The 27,571-nt window shown below is 27.1% G+C and overlaps 1 protein-coding gene across 16 annotated transcripts in view; it reads right to left on the bottom strand.

The window, feature by feature from the left end:
• The window catches only part of LOC107451338 (uncharacterized), a 140,221-nt gene that overhangs the window by 28,272 nt on the left and 84,378 nt on the right, over positions 1–27,571 (bottom strand). For 15 of the 16 annotated variants that reach the window (XM_043051979.3, XM_071180635.2, XM_043051975.3 and 12 more), the window contains exons 2-3: positions 15,671–15,736; positions 5,592–5,686 (exon numbers count right to left, since the gene is read on the bottom strand). In XM_043051979.3, the coding sequence (XP_042907913.2) occupies positions 5,592–5,686; positions 15,671–15,736 (161 nt within the window). Of the gene's footprint in view, positions 1–5,591; positions 5,687–15,670; positions 15,737–17,201; positions 17,338–27,571 lie in introns of those variants that run through there. The other variant, XM_071180639.2, reaches the window with a different exon arrangement.

Below are 27,571 nucleotides of genomic sequence, written 5' to 3'. Positions count from 1 at the left end.
TTTAAATTAAGTAACAATTCACTGTTTACCTATTCCGGAGAGTCTCGCAAACTATTGGAGTTAATCAAAAATATTTTACTCTTATTCATAAAATACGTTTCTATAAAAATAATTTTGTACAAGAACAGTTAAAAAGTTTGTTTTTTTTATTCAATTTTAATAATGGCATAATTTTTTTTATCGTCAGACATAAAAGTTTTGCACATTAGTTTAAAGTTAAATCAAAATCTGTCACACAATTTGAAGAGAAATAAATTTTAGAAAAAGTTACGTTTTCGCATTTTTAAACTTTTCATCATTGGCCTATTTTTGAAAAAAATAGTATTTTGTCTTTAAAATTACTTTATTTAAAATTAAACATAGATAAAGTTTAATGAAATGCCAAACTTCTTTTAAAGCCCTATCTAAAAAAAAAAAATTTAAAAATTCAATGCACTATTTAATTCTGTCACTTGGTAAATTTATCTTAAAATTCCGGAGATGAAGCAAATATCATCAAAAAATAATTTCAGGAAAATTGTTTTACGTTCAATTCAGCGGGGAAGAGAAACTCTCGCGATTCGACTTGATTTCTGAAATATTGCTATTTCACTTTAGCAATATTCCTGGTAGTAATTTAAAAATGTTTGAAATTTGCATGTCACTATTTCTAGAAAATAGTTCATTGAAATAGCAGTTTTAAAAGTATGAGTTGGGAATTCTGTTAAATGATAAAAATTACTCATAGTCAAAAATAATAATTATTGTAATCAAAAGCAAATTTCAGGCTGAAACAGCTTTTCATATCGCCTCAAAAAACGTAACATTCACGACATAAATTATAAATAGTCATTGACAGTTTGCATGATAAAACTATAAATAATCATTGATAAGATGCATGATAAAACTATAAATAATCATTCGTATCATGCATGATAAAATTATAACCTTATGTAACATGCATGATAAAACTATAGATAATCCTTGATGACATGTATGATAAAATAAATAATCATTGATAACATGTAGGATAAAGCTGTAAATAAGCATTGATAACATGCATGATAATACTATAAATTATAATTTGTTTCATACATGATAAAAATAATTAATATATTTAATTTAAATAATATAAAATACCTTTTTCTTATTTGAAATAACAGTCCTGTCGCATCAATAAAAAGATTGTTAGTTTAAAATTATAACACTTTTAAATCTTATTCTTTTTGCATCTTCTACTACAGCTGTCTTGATCCAAACACTTAAAGAACTGAAACTGAACAATCCATTTTTGTCACAAGACGTCTTTTTGGGACCGCGTGCGATCTGTTTATCCTGCTTCCGGTGACTCAAATGAACCTGCAGACGGGCTTGATGTCATAACGAGAAAGTGCAGAGCCCCCAACAACGATTACGTAATCATTAAGGGGTGGGCTGCCTAGAATGAGAAATTGAGGGAAGGATTCGCGGACATGTGTGGAAATTCGCAGGTTTCTGAATCATTATCTACCACACTACCCATGTGAACATTCACTCTATTAACCTACCTTTGCAGTTAAATCGAAGATAGGACGCCAGTAAAAGAACATTTCATGGAACTTGCACAAATATTTTATTTCTTGTAAAAAGTTATCTTTAATGTTAAATTGAGGAAGGTTAAAAAAAATGTTCCATAATTAAATGTCCAAGTTATTTTATAGTGGAAATGATTTTTTATAAAGAGAAAAAAATATATCATAAGAAAAGTTTCATAAGAAAATATCTCATAAGAAAATAAGAGACTCTCATAAGAAAATATTTCAAAATATTTTTTTTAATTAAAATTTTAGGGCATTTTTATAAAGTTTCGCATTATTTGTTACTCGGTATTTTTAAATTAGAGCATTTTTGAAAAAAACTAAAGAACGCTTTTTCTAGCAATTCAAATTGCTTAAAACAGCAACATTTCTCCGATATGATGAAGTTTAAGAACGTTCAACGTTAATAAAATAATGTGCACCGAAATATTGATATGAAGTAATAAATCACAGTTACTAAAATTGAGAACGTTTTCGATGGAGAAAAAAAAGCACGATTTCCATTCAGTCAACAAGATGTTTCTGTACTTTGAGATATCATCCAGCGAAAACACTGTGTACTCGTAAATACCTATTTTGAAACAATACCAAGGAACAATTCTATATAAAAATTTCATCTTTGAAAAAATGTGGCTTAGCACCATACTACTCCAGGTCTTTCATAAATATTATTGCTCTAATTAAATCTACTTTAATGTTCTAATTAAAGCTAAACTTTTATTCATTCCATAACCGTATATTTACTGTTTTTAGTTTATTTTCTATATCCACAATTTTATTTTATATTTTTAAGATATGTTGATTTCTAATATAGCGTGTCTCATAATTACAAAAAAAGGCATCTTTGAATTGTTTTTCACTTTTAATAACATATTTTTAATTATGAAATCCCTTATAAAACTTTAGCCTTGAAATAATTTGCAATCTTCACTCTTTTAATTAATAAAGTATTATAAAATAATGTTATAGTCTCAAAGCGTATTTTTTTTTTTAATAAACGTACAGAGCCGAATCAACAAGTGTTGGTAATGATAGTTAACCATAGAGATATCCAACTTATGTGGTTGAACTAGATCAGTTAATCTTCATCAATGTATCAGTTGTCAGTGTCTTCTGGTTGCTAATGGCAACAATTTGCTTTAACCGTAGTGCTGTATGCTGACACAAATTGTTTCACGAAGCGGACTAAATGTTAGGATTCAAATGTTTTCCAGCGACTAGACTTAAGAAACATTAGTTTTGATATCTCTAAAAAGGTTAAAATTTTGGTGTTAAAAAAAAATTCCAAAATATCTTGCAACCGCAGTGCAGACTGTTGACATAAATAGTCCCAAATGGCAGACACATCTCAGTAAGTGTTCGAATAGAAATGTTGTCCAGCTACTTCACTTAAGAATTCTCTTTGGTGGAAAAAAATTACAAGGATCCTATTCTACTGTAGAAAATAATCCTAATAATATTACAGCAATTGAAAGGGATCAGGACATTAAGATATTACATTGATATATGGAGATGAGCTTCTTAAAATTAATACTTCAAAAGGCTTTTTAATAACGATGGTATATAAAATTAATGGTAATAATAATAATAAATGTACCGTAAATTAAAATTTATTTTAAATTTTTTTTAAAAAAATAGTTCTTTTTTTATACTTTGTTTTTTTATAGTTTTACACACTGGCTAAGTGTCGCGACAACTAAATAATACGAAAGTAGAATGAATAAAAACTATAAACATTTTATTCACAACAGTAATATGATATTTAAGGGACACAGACATTAAAAGCTAAGCCAACTTCAAACGATATTCATTCTTATGATAACCTTAAAAATAAGAGTCGCCGCAAGTTTGTATATTTTTTTTCTCCTAATTAAAAATGTGAACTATAGTATATTAAAGATTGGTCGTTATTTTTTCTCTTACCACGAGGAAAAATTCTATAAACATTACATAATTATCAGTCAGAAATATTTATTCTGCTCAAAGTGGAAAAACTTAAACTTGATGGACGATTACGTCCATCTAGCATTCAAAATATTTTCCTAAAACACAAAAATTTTCGCTCCAAGTGAAATATCAATACCCTATCTTCGATATCCTCAACTTATTAGAAAAACAAGTGAGATAAGATCATATTCTATATATGACAGGAAGCTCGTAAAGGAAAGTAATTCCCAAATATTGCAGGATGTGAAGGAGGGTTGTCTAGGTAACGGAAGTACCATGCGGGAGTCAGCTGTTCGGACACGCACCCTTCACTCAAGAATGCCATTCAGAATCCTGTATCCTTATATAGTAGCAGGTAGTAAAGTGTGTACATACATAAAAAAACTGGAAGATATGGGAATAAATAAAACATAGGAAAAGTATGGGACTTTTTTAATTTGAGAATTTTTAGAAGTTCCGTAAATCTTACGAAACAATTTCGATGCACAAGTCAAAATGGTTTGGGTATTGTTGCGCAGCTGCTGTGAGAAGTGGTGGAATTAAAGACCACGCACAAGATTGAACTACACTAAATTATAATTTAGTAATTATTTAAAATTTTAAATAACCGATTTCAATTTAAATTTTTAAATAATCGATATAAAAGTAAATTGAAATCAGTTACTTAAACCCCAAATGATTTTTTTAAAGATAACACACCTAGAAATTGAAAAAAGGAAAATGTTTAGTTACCATATATTTGAAGACAGTCATTCAAAATCCTTTTATTCACTTTCTATCTTTAAAAAAAAATCACTTTTACCTACTTTTTTTCCTTAATATTTTCCCGATTTCATTACCCACTTGTCGAAGGTTATACTAAACCCCTTAACTAGGGACTTTTCACACAGTTTGACCGAAAACATAAATATCGTCAACCCAAACAGATGTTCCAAAAATCAGGAAGGACCAGATGTGCATTTAATCTTAATTCTCTACTTTAAGTATACGAAAAAATAAATTCAGCAAACAGTAGAATTGAAATAAATATAAATTGAAATATAAATTAAATTACGATACAATTTTAAAGACATTGTAACAATGAAAAAAGAAATAAAATATCAAACAAAGCATTTTCCCTAAACATTCACACTGAATAGAACAATGGATGATAATATTAGCCTTGAGTAATGTTTAATAAACCTTTATAATAGACATAATATTTAATTGGTTTTTAAACATCATTTTAAGTTATAAAAGCTTTATTACATTAGAAATAAATTCCATCCAATAGCAATAATTGCTATGCATGTATTTTTATTTAAATAATAAAAACAACAATATTGGGAATCCATATCGTTAATCACTGTGTTTTTTAGGCTCATATTTAAAAGAGTTCAAAAATAATTTAGAATTGTATAGAGTTACGTTTAATATTTTTTAAATTACATAAACTCCTCAATAATTGTAATAGTAAGAGCTAATATACATAGAAAATACATATTTATTATTCATGTCATTATTATTCATGTATTTTTATTTAAACAGTAAAAACGATAATATCGACTATCCAACTTGCTAATCACTGTGTGTTTTAGCCTTATAATAAAAGAACCAGTTCAAAAATAATTCAAGATTTTGTAGTAATGTTTCATTTTTTTTTAAAATTACATTAAACTTAGATTCAATAATTATAATAGTAAGAGCAAATATACATAAAAAAAATTTATTTATTATTCATGTCATTACTATTCATGTATTTTTACTTAAATAAAAAAACAATAATATTGGGAATCCATCTTGCTAATCAATGTTTTTTTAGGCCACATATTAAAAGAGTCAGTTTAAAAATAACTCAGAATAAGGTAGTATGTACTTTTTTGAAATTATATAATAATACATCTGCAGGAGTAAATATACATATAAAATGTATATATCATACTGTAGTTAGTTAAGATATGCTGTTCCAGTTTGTTTGTTTTTTTATTTAAATCGATCTATAGTTTAAAATTTTTATGAAAATATATATCAGTTGAACATATTTTAACATGTCTTATAAGAGAAGTAACAAAGGAATAAGTATAATACGTAAACAGAAATTATACATACGTGTCGTCCACATAAGCAAGACCGAAATATTCTTTCTCTTTCAGACTAAAATGAGAGGCAACCATGTCTAGGAGTTCACCAGCATATAATTTTGGCTGAAAGTATAAGACCTAGTTTATTAAAAATGTTACATAAACAACAGTAAATAATATGTCCTAATTTATCACATTTTAAAAATAATAATAACAATTAAAATAGCAAAAATAATTAATTACCAACAACATAACTTTTTAGAGTATATTTCATGGTGACGTCATGTTCAATTACTTTTCTTTTTTAACAGCTAATTGCTGTAAGACAGATAATGTGGCATAAATATCGTTTCATCTATTTAGTTTCTTCTCATAGAATATTTCATGGTAATGTTTTGCTTATTATTAAATTGCATCTTGGAAAGCCATCTGGAAACATTTTTTGAATTCAAACTATGGTGAGACAACGGATATGTTTTTTACGGCATTTTTCAGTTGCCAGATCCATGTTACAATTGAGTAAAAGCGATTGTATGTACTTTAGTTGCAAGCTATGCAGAAATCACGTGATACACAACACTCAATACTGCAGTAGCAATTATTTATTATTTAAAATACCTTTGAAGATTATGGAACTATTCTAGAAAAAACGTACAATCGCAAAACTTTGTATTTGAAACAATTTTTTTTTCTTCTTCAGAAATTTAATTAACTCTGTAAATTACTTTAAAGCATGATAGGACACGTTTTTTAACAACTTTTATTTAATAGAATCTTTTATAAATACATTTATTCAAATTTATATTATTTTCTCTTCATCTTTTATATCTTTCTCAGAAATAATTTTAACAAGCTGCACTACATAGATATCCGAAGGAAAAAAAGTAAATAAACAAAAATCTACGTTATCTTTTCCTTGGGCCCCCGGGTAAAAAACTTTTCTATAAGCAATTTTGTTTTTTGGGGACACAAAATAAAAATAAAAAGTATTCTTTGCTGTTCTTTATAACTGAGCGAGATAAAAATATTCGAAAAAGATTAATTTTACTTACATCTAACCTTTCGGATTCGTATTTAGAAATCTGTAATGTCTAAGCTAGGGGGTAATTCCAATAATAACTTCGATTTACCAACTTTAGCCATTTATCTTTCAACATACGACCGATAACTTTCTTTCTTTGTTTTTAAAAGAAAAGTGAAATTGATGAAACGTGGAATTAAGAACACAAAGTTTTAAAATAGTTTCGTTTGGTCAGCAAATAAAACAATTCGTGATTTTATTGGAAAATTTATCTTTACTCTTTAAAAATAAAATACTTTTAAAAACTGAAAGAAATATTTTAAAGAGGCTGCAGCATCATTTTTCAAACTTTTTTTTTCTGAATGTCGACTTACTTGTTCGGCTAATGATTAAAAAAAAAGAAATTGATAGTTTTCTAAATTTAACGACGCCGTTTTTAAAATTCTGAAAAATTATATATCTAGCGATATATTAATGAAAGCGATTTTCCGTAATCATATATAAAAGTCATTTTTAAAGTCATAAATAACTGATCTTGCTGATAAAACGTTTTACTAATCACATAACTTTGCAAATCATTTAAAATTGTTTTTCTTGCAATAAACAAAACAAAATAGAACTCTTAGCGAGAAAAAAAAATTATATGTGTTCTGATAGAAGATTCAATTTTATACAGATTGAAAAAAAAGAGAAAAAAAACGTTATCTACTTGTATGTAGTTCAAGTTTGAAATACGATTAAAATGTCACACATTATCTATAAGATTTGCTAATGTAAGTTAAGAATAACACGAGGTCCCTCAAGTATTCAGCTTATCGGTCATCATTGCACGAAGGTCCTGCTCAGTACTTAATCATTCGAAACTTAGTCATTCTGGCAACAGTGGACACCCGGGCTCTTCACGTTATGTCCAGAGGTCAGAAGATTACCAATAATTAACTCACTTAAAGAAAATACCAAGTTGTATTAAGGTCGTAAGGAAATAAAGTAACCAATAAGTAACTCACGAAAGCAAAATGTTTTATAAAATAATCTTCAAGCATAGAATTTTTTGTTCGCAAACCGTAAAGAATGTTAGATATCTTAAACGTCTACAAGTTGCATTTGCTACACGTGACGTCAAAAGGAAATAAGGCAACTAATAATTAACTTAATAAAATAAAATGCTTTATAAAATAATCATCACGCACAGAACTTTTTGTTCCCTAACCTTTAGGGAAGTTAGCAGCTTCAAAAGTCTACAAGTTGCATTTGCTTCACGTAACGTCAAAAGAAAAAAAAAAGGTAACTAATTCACTCACATGAATAAACTGCTTTATAAAGCACAGATATTTTTTTTTCCTTAATCTTAATAGGAATGTTCAATATTTTAAAAATTCTACAAGTTGCATTCGCTCCACGTAACGTCAAAAGGAAAGAAAAAGGTAACTAATTCACTCACATGAATAAAATGCTTTATAAAGCACAGATTTTTTTTGTTCCTTAATCTTAATAGGAATGTTCAATATTTTAAAAATTCTACAAGTTGCATTCGCTCCACGTAACGTCAAAAGGAAAGAAAAAGATAACTAATTCACTCACATGAATAAAATGCTTTATAAAGCACAGATTTTTTTTGTTCCTTAATCTGAATAGGAATGTTCAATATTTTAATAATTCTACAAGTTGCATTCGCTCCACGTAACGTCAAAAGGAAAGAAAAAGGTAACTAATTCACTCACATGAATAAAATGCTTTATAAAGCACAGATTTTTTTGTTCCTTAATCTGAATAGGAATGTTCAATATTTTAATAATTCTACAAGTTGCATTCGCTCCACGTAACGTCAAAAGGAAAGAAAAAGGTAACTAATTCACTCACATGAATAAAATGCTTTATAAAGCACAGATTTTTTTTGTTCCTTAATCTTAATAGGAATGTTCAATATTTTAATAATTCTACAAGTTGCATTCGCTCCACGTAACGTCAAAAGGAAAGAAAAAGGTAACTAATTCACTCACATGAATAAAATGCTTTATAAAGCACAGATTTTTTTTGTTCCTTAATCTTAATAGGAATGTTCAATATTTTAATAATTCTACAAGTTGCATTCGCTCCACGTAACGTCAAAAGGAAAGAAAAAGGTAACTAATTCACTCACATGAATAAAATGCTTTATAAAGCACAGATTTTTTTTGTTCCTTAATCTTAATAGGAATGTTCAATATTTTAAAAATTCTACAAGTTGCATTCGCTCCACGTAACGTCAAAAGGAAAGAAAAAGATAACTAATTCACTCACATGAATAAAATGCTTTATAAAGCACAGATTTTTTTTGTTCCTTAATCTGAATAGGAATGTTCAATATTTTAATAATTCTACAAGTTGCATTCGCTCCACGTAACGTCAAAAGGAAAGAAAAAGGTAACTAATTCACTCACATGAATAAAATGCTTTATAAAGCACAGATTTTTTTTGTTCCTTAATCTTAATAGGAATGTTCAATATTTTAATAATTCTACAAGTTGCATTCGCTCCACGTAACGTCAAAAGGAAAGAAAAAGGTAACTAATTCACTCACATGAATAAAATGCTTTATAAAGCACAGATTTTTTTTGTTCCTTAATCTTAATAGGAATGTTCAATATTTTAATAATTCTACAAGTTGCATTCGCTCCACGTAACGTCAAAAGGAAAGAAAAAGGTAACTAATTCACTCACATGAATAAAATGCTTTATAAAGCACAGATTTTTTTTGTTCCTTAATCTTAATAGGAATGTTCAATATTTTAAAAATTCTACAAGTTGCATTCGCTCCACGTAACGTCAAAAGGAAAGAAAAAGATAACTAATTCACTCACATGAATAAAATGCTTTATAAAGCACAGATTTTTTTTGTTCCTTAATCTTAATAGGAATGTTCAATATTTTAATAATTCTACAAGTTGCATTCGCTCCACGTAACGTCAAAAGGAAAGAAAAAGGTAACTAATTCACTCACATGAATAAAATGCTTTATAAAGCACAGATTTTTTTTGTTCCTTAATCTTAATAGGAATGTTCAATATTTTAATAATTCTACAAGTTGCATTCGCTCCACGTAACGTCAAAAGGAAAGAAAAAGGTAACTAATTCACTCACATGAATAAAATGCTTTATAAAGCACAGATTTTTTTTGTTCCTTAATCTTAATAGGAATGTTCAATATTTTAATAATTCTACAAGTTGCATTCGCTCCACGTAACGTCAAAAGGAAAGAAAAAGGTAACTAATTCACTCACTTAAATAAAATGCTTTTTATAAAGCATATATTTTTTTGTTCCTTAATCTTGCTCAATTGAAATGCTCAGCATTTTAAAATCTCCACAAATTGCCTTAGAACTATCTCAAATTTCTATTACAGTATAAATTTATTGTATTTTTATGAACTGCTAAAGTGTTTTGCAAGATAGCGGCTCAGGCTTATAACATAGGCTCATGAAAGCCACCAAATGGCTCTCATGAGGACAGATAGCAGCTCTTATGTGGAGAACATTGTGATCTAGTTGATGAGCTGTATTTTAACAAATCACGTGCAATATCGGTGATTTGTACATATTGAAACGTGACTTTAATAGAAGTTTCCATTAAAGTCACGTTTATTTTTTTCGATCTCATTTTTAGGAAAAGGAGGGAAAAATATCAATGAAGTTGGAAGACCGGGGGGGGGGAAACTGCATGATCAATTATGAGAGGATGGAATCGATTCGTCCATTATCCTTCAGAGACTACGAACAGTTCCTTTACTTACAGAATTTGTTCATTCATTTGTTTCATTTGTAATGAAATAAAATAAAAAACAATAAACTTTACCTGTAGTCACATTTTTTGGATAAAATGAGCTAATGAAAAATAAATACTAATTATTTAACAAAGTATTTTAGGCCTTAATGATCATCATTCAGACATGTTAGATTTCAATTTAGTAACTAAGACAAATATGTAATATTAATTTACTGTATTTGCTTCATAATTTTTACACTATTAAATTATGTTATTTAAAATAAGATATTTCTATATTTTGTGCTCTTACATAGAAAAAATTCTAGAAACAGTAAAAAAAAAATTGAGGTGAAAATCCCACATTTAGAATAAGTTTGACTTATAAATTTGGCACTGTGTTATCCCCCCAAAGCCCTTGATATAAAGAATTTATTTTATTTATGATGAATACAAAAATTAGAACTACAGCGCAAAATATAATGTTATGCTTACATGTTTAATAAATCTTTATCAATGCTAACAATGAACAGGGCGAAAAAAAACGGACCACCTGAATAACTTTCGATATAATGATCGGATCTTCACGTTCTAGGACTCAATCTTACTAATTCGAGGGGATGACCTCAAATATGCTAATTAATTAGTGCAAACGATATTTTAAGTTATGAAATCAGGTACAAAAGCGTACTTTCTCTGAATAAACATAAATTTTTTTTCCCCAACGGATTTGAATTTCTCAGCCATAAAATATGGGAGAGAAATGCAAATGTAATTTTGCAATGCGAAATATAAAATTTAAGCCAATAGTGCCTGAGAAATTGAATTTTAAAAAATTCGTATGTTTAACATACTTTAAAAGTATATAAAAAATTGCTTATCCTTCAACTCGAAATTTCTCGATTCTAATTAAATAAAATAATAAATGTTTACTGACATTTATATTTTGCATTAAATTATCTTTGGATAAGCGAATTTTATAATTTTGGGCAACATTTTTTCAATTCGCTTAAAAAGTTCTCGAGATATGGCAAAATACGCGAAAATTAAAATTAACATTATTGGGTTCAAACTTTGGAGCACTCCCCTGATTAAACTATGGGGGTGGGGCTATATTTCCCAGATTGTGGCTGTCCCCTATATTTAGGATATCAGAAATCCAAATCCGTTGAAAAAAAGGTATTTTTCTTCAGAGAAAATACGTTTTCGTGCTTGATGTCGTAACTTAAAATAACGTCTGTAGTAACTAATTAGCATATTTGAGGTCACCCTTTCGAACCATTAAGTTTGAGCCCTAGAATGCGAAGATCTGATCATCAGATCAAAAGTTATTCAAAATGGTCCTTTTATTTAGCACTGTACAATGAAACATTACAGAAATATGCGTACAAAAATAAAAACTTGCAACTATGCAAAATCTACAAGCGTATTCGAAATTTCATAATTGTAAATAGCTCTTCATGTGCATTATATATATTTTTAAACACATATCATGGATTATTTAAAAAATTGCATTATATTATATCTTAAAAGCTTTATGAAACATCAACACATGACGATAATTTTGGTTAAAAATAGAGTAATTTTAATAAAGCATTAAAAAATTATTTGCAATACTAATTAGTAATACATTATTCAAATTAAAGAGCAATACATGTTTGAAATCTCATGCTGCATATTATCAGTATAACGTAAACATCTTTAAAAAATTTTCATACTAATATTAATGTACTGATTTGATTTCTAAAGACATATTTTCAAATTTTTTTTTCTCCGTTTATTCTTGAAGACCTGCCAAAAAAGATAAAAACCATTTCCGTGCGTCCAATATTTCTATAGCCTCCAGTGAAATGTCATAAAGAGAGATACTGGTGAAATATAAAAAATACCGTAGGATTAAATATGATTTTTAATCTTGAAATAGAAAAAGAAATGAAGATACCAATTTTTCTCTCCAAGATGGAGAAAATCTATAATTTTGACAATTAAAATCGTTTAAAAAAATTGAATTATCATTTACTATCTCCCCAAGAAACTCTCAAATTTTTAAGTTTACATTCAATATTTCAAGCAAGAATTACATATTGAAAAACAAGAATGAAGGTATCTTGGCTAGTGCAAAAAAGTGATTTTGGGCAAAATTTTCGAAATTGAGTTTATTATAAATATAGAATTCCTGTAATCTCAGCTTTCTAAAAATACCTTACTATTGTTTGTACGCCAATTATTTACTAAGTTATAGCAATTTTCGTGTAAGGTGATAACAGGGAATAATAAGGTGATAACAGTGAAGTCTTTGAATGCATTTATCTCAAAATCATTTTTTCTCCACATTTTACGTTACCTTAAACACGATATCTCATGTTTTCAAAATAATTGCCTACAATTTTCCACGAGTGCTTATGATTATAGCACACGTGTTTTGAACAACAGATTAGGAGAAAAATGCAGAATTTAATTTTTTTATGTATGTTTTTTTGTAAAGAGAAGTGCAGAAATTTTTAAAAATTTGCTATTTTAATTACATTGATTCCTAACTCAGTAGCATATGCACCTGCTTTTAAGATATTGGTTCAAAAAAAAGTTTATAGTCTTCTAAATAAAATCTCCAAGGGATTTTTTGTTCTAGGAGATGGAAATTTTTTTTACATCCATGCAAAAAAATGCCTTATTTTTTGTACCTAAAAATGGTCATTTATAAAAAAGCAACGATAATGATATTTTTTTGCTAGCTTCATAAGTTTTTACACATAATAAAAGAAATAAACTAGTTTTTAAAAATTCTATTTTAATATTTTTAAAAACAGTTGTTGAAACTAGCCTGATTCTTTAAATTAATTTTCGAAACAATCACATTACATTGCATAATTATTAATTACATTATTTTCAAGCAAGACTAAGATTTAAATGGACTTGAAAAAAAATTTTGGAGGGGAAAGAAATTAACCATCAACAAAAGAAATTAACAGGTATCCAAAGAAGTTTTGTTCTATTTTTCTGTGAGAGAAAACGACCCAGTAATTTCAAACAAATGCATTTATTCAGTGAAATTACCTCTTTCTTCTTCAATTGCATGTTACTCAACAAGATGCAAGTTTATCATACGGTAGTATGAACGACAAAGCGATAACAACTAACAAAAACGCACTACAAAATTAAACTGACTAATAAGAGACAGGGTTGGGGTTTTGGACGTCCTAAACTGGTTTTGGACAGGACACGTGGGTTTTACTGTCTTAAACTGGGTTTTACTGTCCTAAACTGGGTAAAACTGTCCTAAACTGGGTAATACTGTCCTAAACTGTCTTAAAGTGTCCAAAACCTTGAACTTTGGTAAAAGGTAAAAATTCTATAGGTGTAACCATTGTACACATAATAATTACATGTATCAATAAGTATTTGATATTTTTTATACAATTTAATATAACTTATTAAAAGAAAATAATATAATATAATAGGAAAAGGCTTAAAATTTTTGAAGCTCCACAATTCAGTGAACAACAAAACTGAATACCTAATCCTTTAAATATAACTATGCTTTTAATACTGATAAATAATATTTTTGCATAAGGATAAATATGGCAATATTAAAAATAATAATTTTTCTTAAAAAAAATACTAAATTTGTTAAAAAATTAACCTTTTATTTTTCACAATATTTTTTTTAAAAAATTTGATAATTTCTGCATCACAGGATGATAAAAAAGACATCTATTTAAAAAAAAATTGTTTTTAAATGTAAATACATTAGTTTAAATTGAAAATACAAAATAACTGAAAAATGTATTAACAGTTTTGAAGGGCATAACGTCAGTTTCAGTTACTGACACTGGTGATGTATCACCCCTATGCTAAAAGAATTGAACATGAATGAAATAAAAGTATTCTTGAATAGTACTATAAATAAATAAACCTGTTTATGACGAACCAAGCACTTAGTCCCTAATATTTTAACCTGTATGGCAAGGTCAAACTTCAGTTATGTACTATTGAATGAGAGGACCAATTGAACTTGATTACTGATTAATCTTCCTTTGTTTAAATTGAAGAGTCAAACAATATTAATAAAACATTATACTTTTAAAAACAAATATTCTCTAGTATATTTAATTATTAATATGTTATTAGTTCTATGTTTATTTTACCTCTTAAATATTGTTCAGATAAAATTGTGACATAATTTGAGTAAAAGGGTTTTGGACAGTTTAAGACAGTTTTGGACAAAGGGGTTTTGGACAGGACGGTTTAAACCAGGGTTTAAACCGTGGATTAATCCATTCTGTCCTAAACCTTGCCAACCCTGATAAGAGATCCTTTAGAATTTAGAACCTTATTTTAAAACAACACTCACAAACATATTGCATATATTTCAATTATTTTTTCAATTGGTTTTTGCATATTTTAAAATTAAATGGGCGGTAAAAATTGAAATACTAATTTCAAATAGAAAGCACAATACCACATTTGTTTAAAAAGCTCATTCGATATATATATATATATATATATATATATATATATATATATATATATATATATATATATATATATATATATATATATATATATATATATATATAGTAACAAAATATATAATACATGTTTAATAAGCAAAATATATAATGCATATTCAGGGCCTGCGCTAAACATTCGCCACCTCGTCCAGTGCGATAAAATCGTAAATTTGACGAAAAATAGTGTTTTGGCGAATGATTTTTTTCCACAGGAAAGAAAAATATATATTTAACTCCATCCTCAAAATTACGTCGAATTTAATTTTTCTAATCAAATCAGTATTTTTTATTTGATTAGAGAAATTTTCTGTAGATTAGTCGCATAACCAATTAGAATTGGGTCCAAATAATACAAACCTGAAACAAATTACCGTAAAATAGTTTTTCTATGGGAAAAAAATTAATCATAAAAAATTGTTAAGATTTGCAATTGGCGAAGACTTTCGAAAATTGGCGAATACTTTTGATATTTGGCTAATTTACTGGCTAATAATTTGAAATCCTTAACGCCGACACTGCATATTTAGAAAAAATATTTAGTTTAGTAATAATGCATATTTAGTTACAAAATGCAATGAAGGAACAATGATTTATATTTCCTCGATAGTTCAAAAGAGCGTAAATAATTAAGTAGTATTCAAACTACTTCACTGGTAAATAATACTTTAGTAGTAGTATTTACTAGTTTTTAATCAAAAGAGGTTTATAACTATAAAAATGTAGTCATTGTTTTTTTTTTTGATGATATGATCATGTTGTATAATATTTTTCACTTTTTTTCAATCAGAAAAATTTCAAAATATTTACTAACTAAATTTTCAAATTTGTTTTGTTTACCTTAATAAGTATGTCCAGTCTTCGATCATCCAGCAGAACCACTTGACTCTGCCGGCCTTCAGACATCTAGAATAAAAAATTATTAAATGTAAATATGTTGCACTTACAAATGAAAATTAGAAACATTACTACCATCCAATTAATCCAATAATAAGCATTTAACAACTAGAGCAAATAATCAAAATGACAAAAATCAATAAATCGGGATAATGCAAAAGCGTGGAAGTTTGAAATTTTAAAAAAAAAAATAATAAATCCAGAGATAAGTATTCAGGTGTTCCCATTCATTATGTTTTAAATATAAGAAATAGAATATGCTCGTTTTTATTTCAAACTATTCCTGTTCAAAATTCTAAACGTGATGTCTACACGCAATTAATACATACTACACGCAGTAAGTTAATTCATTAATTCATTGTGCTCGATAATTGACATACATGTAAATGTAGCAAAATTTGAAGAACATTAGTTAAAAAATTATTAGTTTAACGATAATATGTTTGATTGCGTATTAACAAAATTTGTATAATTCAAAGCAGTATAATCATTAGACCAACATTTTTTGCTGTTCTATGGAAATGATTTTTTTTCCTTCTCTTTTTTTTATTTTTAGAAAAACATTTTAACAGTAAAATATATTAGTATCGAAATACATAAAAAAGATTTAAGTTCGAACAATACGTATTTAAATGATAACCTTTTTTAACAACTCAAGAGCAATCTCTCCTTAGTATTTCATGGATAATGAAAAAATATTATTCCGATTGTTTGCAACAAATTTATACTTTCGAATTTTAACTTTTGCATTATATAAAATGTTATATAATCCTTCTTCACTATCCAATGGAATATTACTAGCTCTCACTATATACATATTTTTTATATTCCATAGAATATTATTGCTTCTCACTATGTATCTCTAAAAAACATACTTAGCTCTCACCGTATCTCTTTCACATTCAACTAAATATTCTCATTTCTTACCTGACACATCTACATTCATTGTTATATTATTAGATCTTAACGTATATCTTTCACATTTCACATACTCTTACTAGCTCTTGCAGTATTACATCAACACTAAATTACTAGCTACCGTCGTATCTGTTCTACATTCAATTACTAGCTCCGAAGATATATTTTCTAATTTTAAGAACATATTCTAAGCACATACCACATTTACTACTCCATACTAAATAAAATAAGAAACACGGAACTTCAAAATATGCATTTAGTAGCATATTCCAAACACATACCACATTCACTACACCACATTAAATGAAACTAAAAACACTGTACCTCAAAATTAAATTCAAAGTATACATTTAATAACATATTTTAAGCACATGTCATATTCACTATTCCATATTAAATTAAACTAAAAACGCTGTACCTCAAAATTAAATTCAAAATATACATTTAATAACACATTCTAAGCACATTCACTTCTCCATATTAAATGAAATTAGAAACACGGAACAGCAAAATTACATTCTAAGTATACATTTAATAGCGTATTCTAAGCACATACCACATTCACTTCGCCATACTAAATGAAATTAGAAACACGGAACTTCAAAATATAAATTCAACATTTCTTTGAAACTCTTGGTTCTTGTCAGCGCTTACAAAACAATTGAGAGGATTTCAGAATCGTGCTCGTATTCGGAAACTACAATAAAATGGAAACACGAAACCCATTTTTCTAACCATTTTACCCAACCAGAGAGAGAGAGAGAAAGGAAAGATGCTTAACCAAGCATGTCAGCCAGCAGTCGTCGAGCTTTTGTGAAAATTATCTGAGAGAGCACCACAGTTCATTATAATTTTCCAAGAACTAAAGAAAGCAAAAATGCTAATTAAAGAAGTAGTGAATGAGGCAAAGAAAGCAGAGGTCTGATGGGAAGCGTCGAGAAGATAAAACAAGAAAGAATTGAAGCGAAAGTTGTTAGGAACAAACTATTTGGAATCACAATAGAAGCCTTAAAAGAACTTTTTAGCTAGTTAAGAATATTCGGAAAGGAAAAGTTGGTAGAAAACAACGGAAAAGTTAGTTTTTTCGTACAAAGGAGGTCACGGTTACCGTTTTTCGAGATAACTTGAGAGGATCGAGAGAAAATTTAATTTAAGATAGCATCTACATTTTCATATAAACACTTTTAGTTTAATTAATGAAAGGTACTTATGAAAAGGGTTTCCCGACAATAACTTTCTATTTCTTTTCGTAACTCGATCGAAATATTAAATGAATAGGTTTTTCTGTAAATTGAAAGAAAAATCAAACTAGCTTATTGAATGTAGACAATTCATTTTGAATTGTACATCATTCGAGTTGATTTAATTTTTAAAAAAATTAATAAAATGAATAAATATCAAACCGTATGAATATTTAAAACGCGTTCTAAATTTAGGATATTAAATCGACTGATGTTGCTAGTCGTGATTTATAGATCACATCTAACATTAAAGAATTCGCATTTTATTAAATTAAAAAAAAAATGAATTAAAATATTTCAGATAGTAACAAAAATAAAACAATAAAATATTAAAAGTTTGTTATTCCTATGTTTGTTATTCCAAAAGTTTATGAAGTCCAATCATGCATCCATCCATTCATCCACAAATCGCAATTTTGATCTGAACTAGAGAACTATCATTCTCTAATTCAGTACCCCCAGAGGTGTTGATTTTTTGTGGGAACATGGAGGACTTTGAGCCACGACAGATTTAACATGCACTAGTCACCATTTACTACACGGGGGAGTTTTCGGCCAGATGGGAATCGAACTCACAAAAAAGAATTTCAATTATCGAAATCGTAAACAGAATGAAAAACTTACTCCCGTAACAAAAATTTAAAAGTATGCATAAATTGTTATTGTAATGATACGTTTGAATGATACGTTTCACTAAAAAAGTTTATGCTATGAATATTTAAACAAGAGCTAAATATTTTAAAATTAATATAAAGATAAAATTAAATACGTTAAATGCCTTTCACTGATAATACTTAAAATTGCGAAATATGGAACAAATAAAATGTGAACATTTTAGTTTAATTTACACTGAATCAAAAATTTCATAAATTTTGGAGTTAATCGTGCATATATTTTACTAAGCTGTTAGACTATGAAATACGTAAAATTTTGGCATTCTTTTAGAACGTGGCGTTTAATAATTGAAATAAATTATCTTTTTATTGAATGACACTTTTATTTAAAAACAGTAACTCAATTAAACATGTTAATATTTTACGATTTGAACTTAGTAAAAAATTTTATAGTTTCATTATACATTGTGTAAAATCTAAATAAACACCACAAAAATGATGTGTACATCTACTCGATTCCTACTTAGAGAAAAACACTTAACAAAATTAGTTTTTAAATAAAATTCTCTTAAACTACCGTGTCTACTAATATAAAATGTTTCTTAACTAATGTTGTTTTTACCAATACTCATATACTTAATAAATATACTGATTGAGAATTTCTCAAGTGGAAACTAAATCAAAGGATAAAACATTGTGTTTTCGATAACAAGAAAAACTAAATTGATCAACGGGAAAAAGAATTGCAACTCTTAATCTCTTAATGTCTTTTTTTCAGATTTTTTTCCTTTTTTTTTGTTATTTCGTTTCACAATCTCACGTCACTCTCTTTTTTTTGCAACTTTCTTCAGGTAAAATGTTTAGTGTTTCACTCTTTTGCTTTTTATCCTTAACCTACAATTACCGATAATTTTTTTTATTATTATCTAAAAAGCTTCCACTCGTTAAAGTTACACAAAAAATTTTCAACAATTTCTCCTAACAATTTAACTGTTTTTTTTCTTGTTTTTTTTCATACCTCGATTGAAGCCTTTAGTTTCAAAACCAACTCATTTCACTTTCGACTTTTAAAATTAACCTTTCTAAGTCCTTTGGCTAGATTTTAACCCCCTAGAATTCTTAAAATGCAGTGCTTCTCCTTGTTTTTTTTTTTTTTTTTTTTTTTTTGGTTGTTTGGGGGAAAAAATATTTTTTTAGTTTTATTTATTTTTATTTTTAATAAAAAGGAAAGGAGGAAAGACGATTTCAAAAAAAATTTATAAATCTTTTTTTGAAAAAATATTGAAACATTTTGTTTACATTTTCAGTTACATTTTAAGCAGTTTGTGCCATTTTTAACTTAATCGGTTACAGTGCCATCTGTCGATCGAAATACATGAATCTACACCTCAATTAGGATTACTTTTTTTTCTGGAAAATACGACTCTACATTAAAAAAGTAATGGTTCATATTTAAGATTTCCAAATTGCCCCCCGTCCAACTTTCGGGGGTGGGAGTCAACGATTGAGTTAATCAGATGATAACTTTTAAAAAATATTAAAAATGTCTAGTTTCACTTTTATTTATTGAGGCTTTTGACCCTTTCCAGACTTTTTTTTTACACCTTGTATAAAATATCAACGACAACTATATCAAAAAATAAATATTTTATCTCGAAACAGTTTTCAATTTCAGCATAACAGTTTTCACAATTTCACAAAAATCTATTTGTGAATATACATAAGCAAGGAAAAACAAAATTGCCTTTGTTTACCTAGAATATTTACTTATATTTTTTCTTACGTTACGGTTATAGTTCTGCTTTAATTTATCCGTCAGACAGGATAATCTTCTGTCATAAATTTTCAGAATAATGCGTCTAAAGCTAATAAAATTCAGCAGAGTAAGAAGAAGAAAAAATCCCTTAATTCTTAGCTCCTCAAATCTATTTTTCATTCTTTTCCATTACTCCATTCCGCTATCCCAACATCGTTAATTCTTTTCGTAAGTTCCCTGCCAAAAGAAGCAAAATGATAAGATTTTTTTTTTTTACCCTGAAACTTATTACTTCTGCTTTTTATTCCTTTACGTAATAAGTTCTTCCTTTTTTAAAGGGTAAAAAGGAAGACGCGTCTCTATACCCAGAAAAGATCTGCTTATTATTTCAGAAACCCGTCCCTCCCCCCAATTCCCCTTTTTTGTCAAGATTCTTGGAAAGGAAAATTAGAGAGAGGGGAAAATGATTTGACAGCTGGATTTCATTTGCTGACAGCGACAGGGATTGACAAAGTACGAGTAAAACGTTGAAGATATAACGTATTAACGAGGCTGATAAATAAAACAAATCTCCTTTTTTTTTTCTGACAGAGATGAACAAAATTATAAATAAATATGAAGAAAAAAAATCCCAGAAAAAAATATTTAGTTTGCTTTTGATAATAAGTAATTAATTGGTCAGTAATTTTAAATTTTATTTTACTACCGGCGTTGAACAGCCGAACCAATTCTGAGTTTACCAATGCTCAATTCCGTAGCCTTGTAATTTTGAACCCAACCTAGAAGACAAAGGAACTCTTGAATAAAGCATTAGAACATATTAACTTTCGAGAAGGACTTTCTGATGGAACTAACCCGCATTTAGTTACGTGGAGAGAGAGATCACGAAAATCTAACGCTGTTAGCCCGATGACAAGGGGATCCTAACCCAAGATAGATCTGTTTTACGTCAGCAATGTAATCGGTGCAAGCCGGGAGCAGAATTCGTATCAACCAGCCACCGCTGGAATTTGAACCTGGAACTTCTCATTGGGAGGTGAACACTCTATTCTCCGAGCCAATGCGGCAGTATGTTTTACTAACCAAAACATATTTTCCAAAATTCTAAGTAGTTTATTAAAACCTAGTTTTTTATCGTTTTTTTTTTTGTGCAAAGCATTTATGTAACAGCCACTAGACAGGCCAGGAAGTCTTGGAAATTAAGACTCAACAATTTCCAGACCAATGACATGGCGGGGTCAGTATTTTTTATCGACAAAAACATATAGTCTAGAAACCTAAGGAATTTAGTTTAAACCTTTGACGCAGATAGGAAGCCGGTGTCCCTTTTATATCTATATTTTTTCCTGACACTCTAATTACAAGCAAAAAAATTTTTTGGCCTTTTATTTATAAAAAAGAACAGTTTAATAGTTACTAAAAAATATTTGTCAGATAATCGAATTTAAAATAGTGCTAAAATATAAAATCCAAAAAAAAGTAGTTCGAAAAAAAATTTAATTAATATTCAAAAATTTTATCAACAATTAATTTTGTAAATTATAGAAAATTCAATAATCACTCATTTCTCTTAAATCTAAATAACAGCAAAAAAGTGCATATTTGAAAAACTATAATTTTGAAGCGAGCCGCGTCTGGAACATTTTAACTTAAACGCAGAAAAAAACAACAATGTATTTAAAATTCTCAATATAATATTTTTCACTTATTTTGACCACAATTAATAAAAAATTATGAAAAATATGCTTACAAAAATTCAGCGTTAAAAAATTAAGACTAGATGTTTCTTCGAAAAAAATTAAATATCTCCGTAGTTTCCCCATCAAATAAAACAAGTAAAAAATTACACATCATGAATGACTTGTGCAGAATTAATTTGTTAAATGCATAAATCTCAATGAAGAATAAAAAGGATCTTATATCTGACTTAAAATTTTTAACGTAAAAATTTCACTTTGACGAAAACAATCATGTTTTTTTTTTTTGTAATTTTATTAACTTTTTTTTTAAACTAAAATTATTTTTCAACATAAATCAATTTCTCGGAATTTAATCCATTTCTTCTTTTTTTCCTGATTCTTTTTTTTTTTTTTTTTTTTTTTTTTTTTTTTTTTTTGATACTGCCTTTATTTTAAGTTCAGTTGTTACATTATGATGCTCAAAAAGTCTCTTCACATCTAAAGAAGGGGGGGGGGGGAATAGAGAAAAACAGTTGAAAGGTCTTAATACTAATGAGATAATGTTATTTAACATAATTATTTAACATTAATACCAAAGCGAAGAACACGGTTAATCTTCCTCTTATCTTCCGTATAGCTACATTTACTTTCGCCTTACAAACTGTTTCTCTGCTTCACACATTGACCATCTTAATATAAAATGATGCATGTGGGGAAAACAACAATACATGATTTCTCACTTGAGGGAATGAATTTGAATGACCGTATGTCTTTTAGGCGGAGTTCGTACAAAATTTTTTAAATTAATCTATTTATTTATAGATTATTAAAGTTATTAATAGATTAACACAATTTTGTATGGATTACTAACGCAATAGAATTATTAATAGATTAGTATAGTAGGTAAGAGATTATAAGATATTTCATGTTATTAATAACAATAAATTAATAACAATAAATTAATAACAATCAAGTAATCAATTAATAACAATATTAAAAAAAACAACGGAGTATGATTACGAAATTCTAAATAAAATTATTTCCTCATTAAAAATAGGATTTTATTGAATAGACTTTAATCTGAATTAGAAAATTAAAGAAGTAAACAAATAACACTTATTAACCGGTAAATAAATACTAGAGAATTAAAATTTATTAATCAATTGTTGTCTGAAATTATGTTTCGAATTTTTTTAATTAATTATTTTATTTTAAATTACTTATTTATTTTTAAAAAAAAATTTTTTTTTTCAGCATTAAAAAATTTTAATAAATTAAATAAGTTTTTTAAAAATGTTTTGAATGAAATTAAAATATTATGCATAGCAATAAAGTAAAAACTAAATAAATAAAAATGAAATCTAAATCCAAAATATCTCTACTCAGACTTTAAACTTTTCAAATTATAAATTCAAGATGGGAATTAATTTATGATCTAAATGACAGGTGAAGCACTAGATGGCAGCACTAAATTGAATACAACCCATTTACGATGCTGAGGTTTTCAGGATCTCAATCTGAAAACATTTCCTTCAAAGGAGAGACCAAAATCTATATTTTGGTTTAAAGAGGAAAAACCGAAAAAGAAATGACTGCAAATCGAAGAAAAATTCACCAAAATTTTAATTTACAAAGCTTACTTTTGAACTACTTAAGAAATTGTTGTAATTGTATTTTAATAGTTTATTTACTAAATTATATTATATTATTATGAATAACTTAATTATATATTATAAATATAATTATATGTTATGAATATAATTATATTATTAGGAATTATATTATTATGAATATATTATTATGATGTAATTATATTATTATGAATAACTCAGTAATTAAATTAAGAATCATCTAAATTTTAATAAACAAAACTTTAAATTTTGTTTTACAGATAGAAAATCTAAAACCTGAATTTAAAAATAAAAAAAACAGTTGGCAACAGTTTAATATTGCAATTTGTACGCTTTTAAAAAAAATAAGAAAATTCCACTTTTAATGAAATTCTAAAACTTTAAACTATAATCAGAAAAGGAAATTTTTATTGCTTTGTTTAAAAATATTTCGCATGCTGATTGCATAACAGATAAAACAAAATAAAAAATCGCTTTGTTAACCATCATAGTTCAATACAAAATATAATAAGTAATAAATTAAAAATATTAATTTTCAAATAATTCTTTTAATTTTCAAAAAGTTACTAAATTGCGTTCAACGCTTACAATAGATAATCAATCGCTTTTAAAGGAAGATTTAGATTAAAAAAAATAATTAAATACATTTGTGCATTAAATTTATGAACTTATTAATTAATCAGAGATTTATAAAAAGATAACTAAGACAGTGATAAAAAAAAATAAGATCAGTACATATTAGGAACACAGTTATAAATTATGGTAGTAAAAATAAACATCTATTTTTAACCTTTTGCTACTAACAATAAAATCACCACCCATCTTTCCATAAGTAGAAATTATGATAGATTATTGACTAATGCTATGTATCAGCAATATCAAGATCGATGCTTAAGGCTATTGTTTGAAATATGATAAATCTAATGAAACTGAATATACCTACATTGACCATTTCTAATTTTATGAATGTAGGTCATCAGTGTAATTGTATCGCACAATTAATATTTTACACGAATAACAACTTAAGCCTGAGGTCAATCTAATTTTCATTTATCGGATCGGGTTACAATGGTCATATTTTTATGTCTTCACGATATGATTTAAGGCTATCGAAAAATATAAATTATTCAATTTAGGATGAAACTCTACAATTATATTTTATTTTTATATTCATTATATTTATATTTATTATTTATATTCATTATATTTATATTTATTATTTATATTTATCATTCATATTTCAGTATAATAAGCTTAAACTAAACCATCGAATTTGGCACAGTATACAAAATTCGGCCATAAAATAATTTGTTTTGTTAATAATCGCCTAAAAGAAATAAGTTAAAACTTGCATTACATAACGTAAGAAATGTGTTATACTTACTGTTCGTTGTATGAAATATGTTATATGTTTAATTATTCCCGTAAAAATATATCAAAATCATGCCTTTCTTTCAAATATTATATTTAAATGAGCACTTTTTTGGAGCAAATTATCAGTGTACAACAGCGATTCCCAATCGTGGAACCCTAGGGTTCCATGGAAGAGTTAAAATGGTTCGGAAAGTTAGAACATTTTTTAGTTGTAGGACATAAAATATAATTTAAGATTATTGAAGATTAAACGATAAAAAAATTATTCGTCTTATTAACTAATTTTAAAATAAAATACTATATTACTGTTGAATACATTCACAATTATTTTTATATACTTTTTTTTCATTGATTTGGGGTTCCGGCGTAAGAAGTTTGATAATTTAAGGTTCTATTGCCGATAAAAATAAGGAATCGCTGGCTTGCAGAACCTCAGAATCCTAGTTTATCCCGTGTTTGATTAAAGATTACATATCAGAAAAATTTTCGCAGTAAAAAATAATTCTTAAGCACTCCTCTGTGTGTTAAACAGAGTTTGAGGTTCAATTTTAACATATTTCTAATTTTTATGTATTTATTTATTCAATTAAAAAGGTAAAATTATAGTTAATTCTAAACTTTTACAGTATACTAAAATAGCCACAAATATAGCAATTCTGTTTTGTTCTAAAAAATCAGCGCGTAGTTAGAAAATATTTTCTACTCTATGAATGATTAATATCAAGATTAGTAAACTAGCTCTGAACACAAAAAAAAAAAAAAAAAAATTTAAATTATGTTACTAAGCTCGTTGCCAGCTGAGTTTTTTTTTTTTCGAACATGAAAGCGATTTCTTTTAAAAGTTAAACAATAAGGATTAAGCAGATTAATTTTTCACAAACGAAAAATTTATTTCACATTTTAATAATTTTTGGTTATGAAATACACCATGCAACGCCGGTGTCTTTTTCTGCATTAAAGGTAAAATCTTCCAAACACGGATCACTTCCAAGCAATAATTTTTCAAATTTACACTTATTTGCAGTTACTTAGTTAAGAGAAACAGATATTTATTACTGAAATTACTTTAATTTACAAAATCAATTATTAATAAATTTTTGAATATGAATGAAAAGAAAACTTTCCAAACTGCTTTTTTTTTGTATTTTATATTTCAGTAGATATATAATTCCGCTAACCAAGAAGAATTTTTTCAGTAATTATTAGACAGTTTTTTTATAATTAAATAATGCTAAAATATATTTTCCACTTGTAATTAGAGCGTCAGGAAAAAATCTATGTAAGGAACAGCGGTGTCTCATCTACGTCAAAGATTTATCAAACATTACTAGAAATGCTTCACTTTTTCTTAAGTTATATATGCTTTTCTCTTTTTCATTTTTTTAAGTTGTATTCTTTTTTCTGAGTTATATGCTGTTATAGTCTACAAATATGGCATTTATAAATGGTACAATTTAAAGATAGTTAGAGATGAATGAAGATTTATAAACTATACTAGTAAGTAACCGTAAATTCAAAGAAACAAAATTATCAAATAAGAGTACTTAAAGCAGTTGAATGGATCAAACAATTTATTTTTTACAAATATTTTCTACAACTAATGTCTTTATTCAATTTTCAGGTTAACCTTAACTAATTAAATCTCAATTTAATTTAAGCTTCACTGTGTCGACTGTTACATTATTTCCAATTCTTCAGTGATTTGAAATCACCATTCAATAAATGCTACCCAGCTAATTTTTATTTTCGTTACTAATACCTTCATTCAATATTCTGGTTAACCTTGCCTAACTAAATCTATATTTCATTTAAGCTTCGATAGATCAATTGTTACATTATTAATTTGTAATCACCATTCCATAAAGGCTATCGAGCTCATTTTTGTATAAATACTTTTTTTATAACTAATGTCTTCATTCAATTTTCAGGCTAAACTTTCAACTAAATCTCAATTTAATTTAAGCTTAACAGTATAGATTGTTACAATATTTCCGATTTTTTAAAGATTGAATGTAATCAACAATTAATAAATGCTATCGAGCTAATTTTTGTATAAATACTTTTTCATAACTAATGCCTTCATTCAATTTTCAGGTTAACCTTCCAACTAAATCTCTTAATTTAAGCTTCACTGTGTCGATTTTTACATTATACAAATACAGTCAAACCCCGTTATAGTGAACAGGGTTTATAGTGAACTCCCGGATATAGTGAACGAAATGTTCACTCCCGTGCCTTGCTATACACATATAATCTTATTTTTTGTGGATATAGTGAACCAAAGTAAGAGAGGAAATTAGATATTATAAACTTTTTTCTGTCAACTGATTTTTTTTTCTTCATTTTTCTTCATTCATTCCCATCCCTAAATAAAGACCATCCCTAAATTTTTGGTACGCAAGACGAAGAGTATGAAAAACTATAAAAGTTAACACATTTTTTGTTACTACTTATTGTTTTTTAATCATTTTTTTATGTTTCTTTTTATTAGTCATTTATTTAAATAATGTGTAATAAAAGGGAGCAATTCGAAAAAAAATTAGTTAAAATTATTTGCAGTACGGATATTGTGAACTCCCGGTTATAGTGAACCGAAATTTCAGTCCCTTGAAGGTTCACTATAGCGGGGTT

The sequence above is a fragment of the Parasteatoda tepidariorum genome, chromosome 8 (genome assembly GCF_982258835.1).
Source record: "Parasteatoda tepidariorum strain Cologne lab strain chromosome 8, Ptep-v5.0, whole genome shotgun sequence".
Taxonomy (NCBI): domain Eukaryota; kingdom Metazoa; phylum Arthropoda; class Arachnida; order Araneae; family Theridiidae; genus Parasteatoda; species Parasteatoda tepidariorum.
The sequence above is the reverse complement of the archived record's forward strand: the minus strand, read 5'-3'. Positions and strand labels throughout refer to the sequence as shown.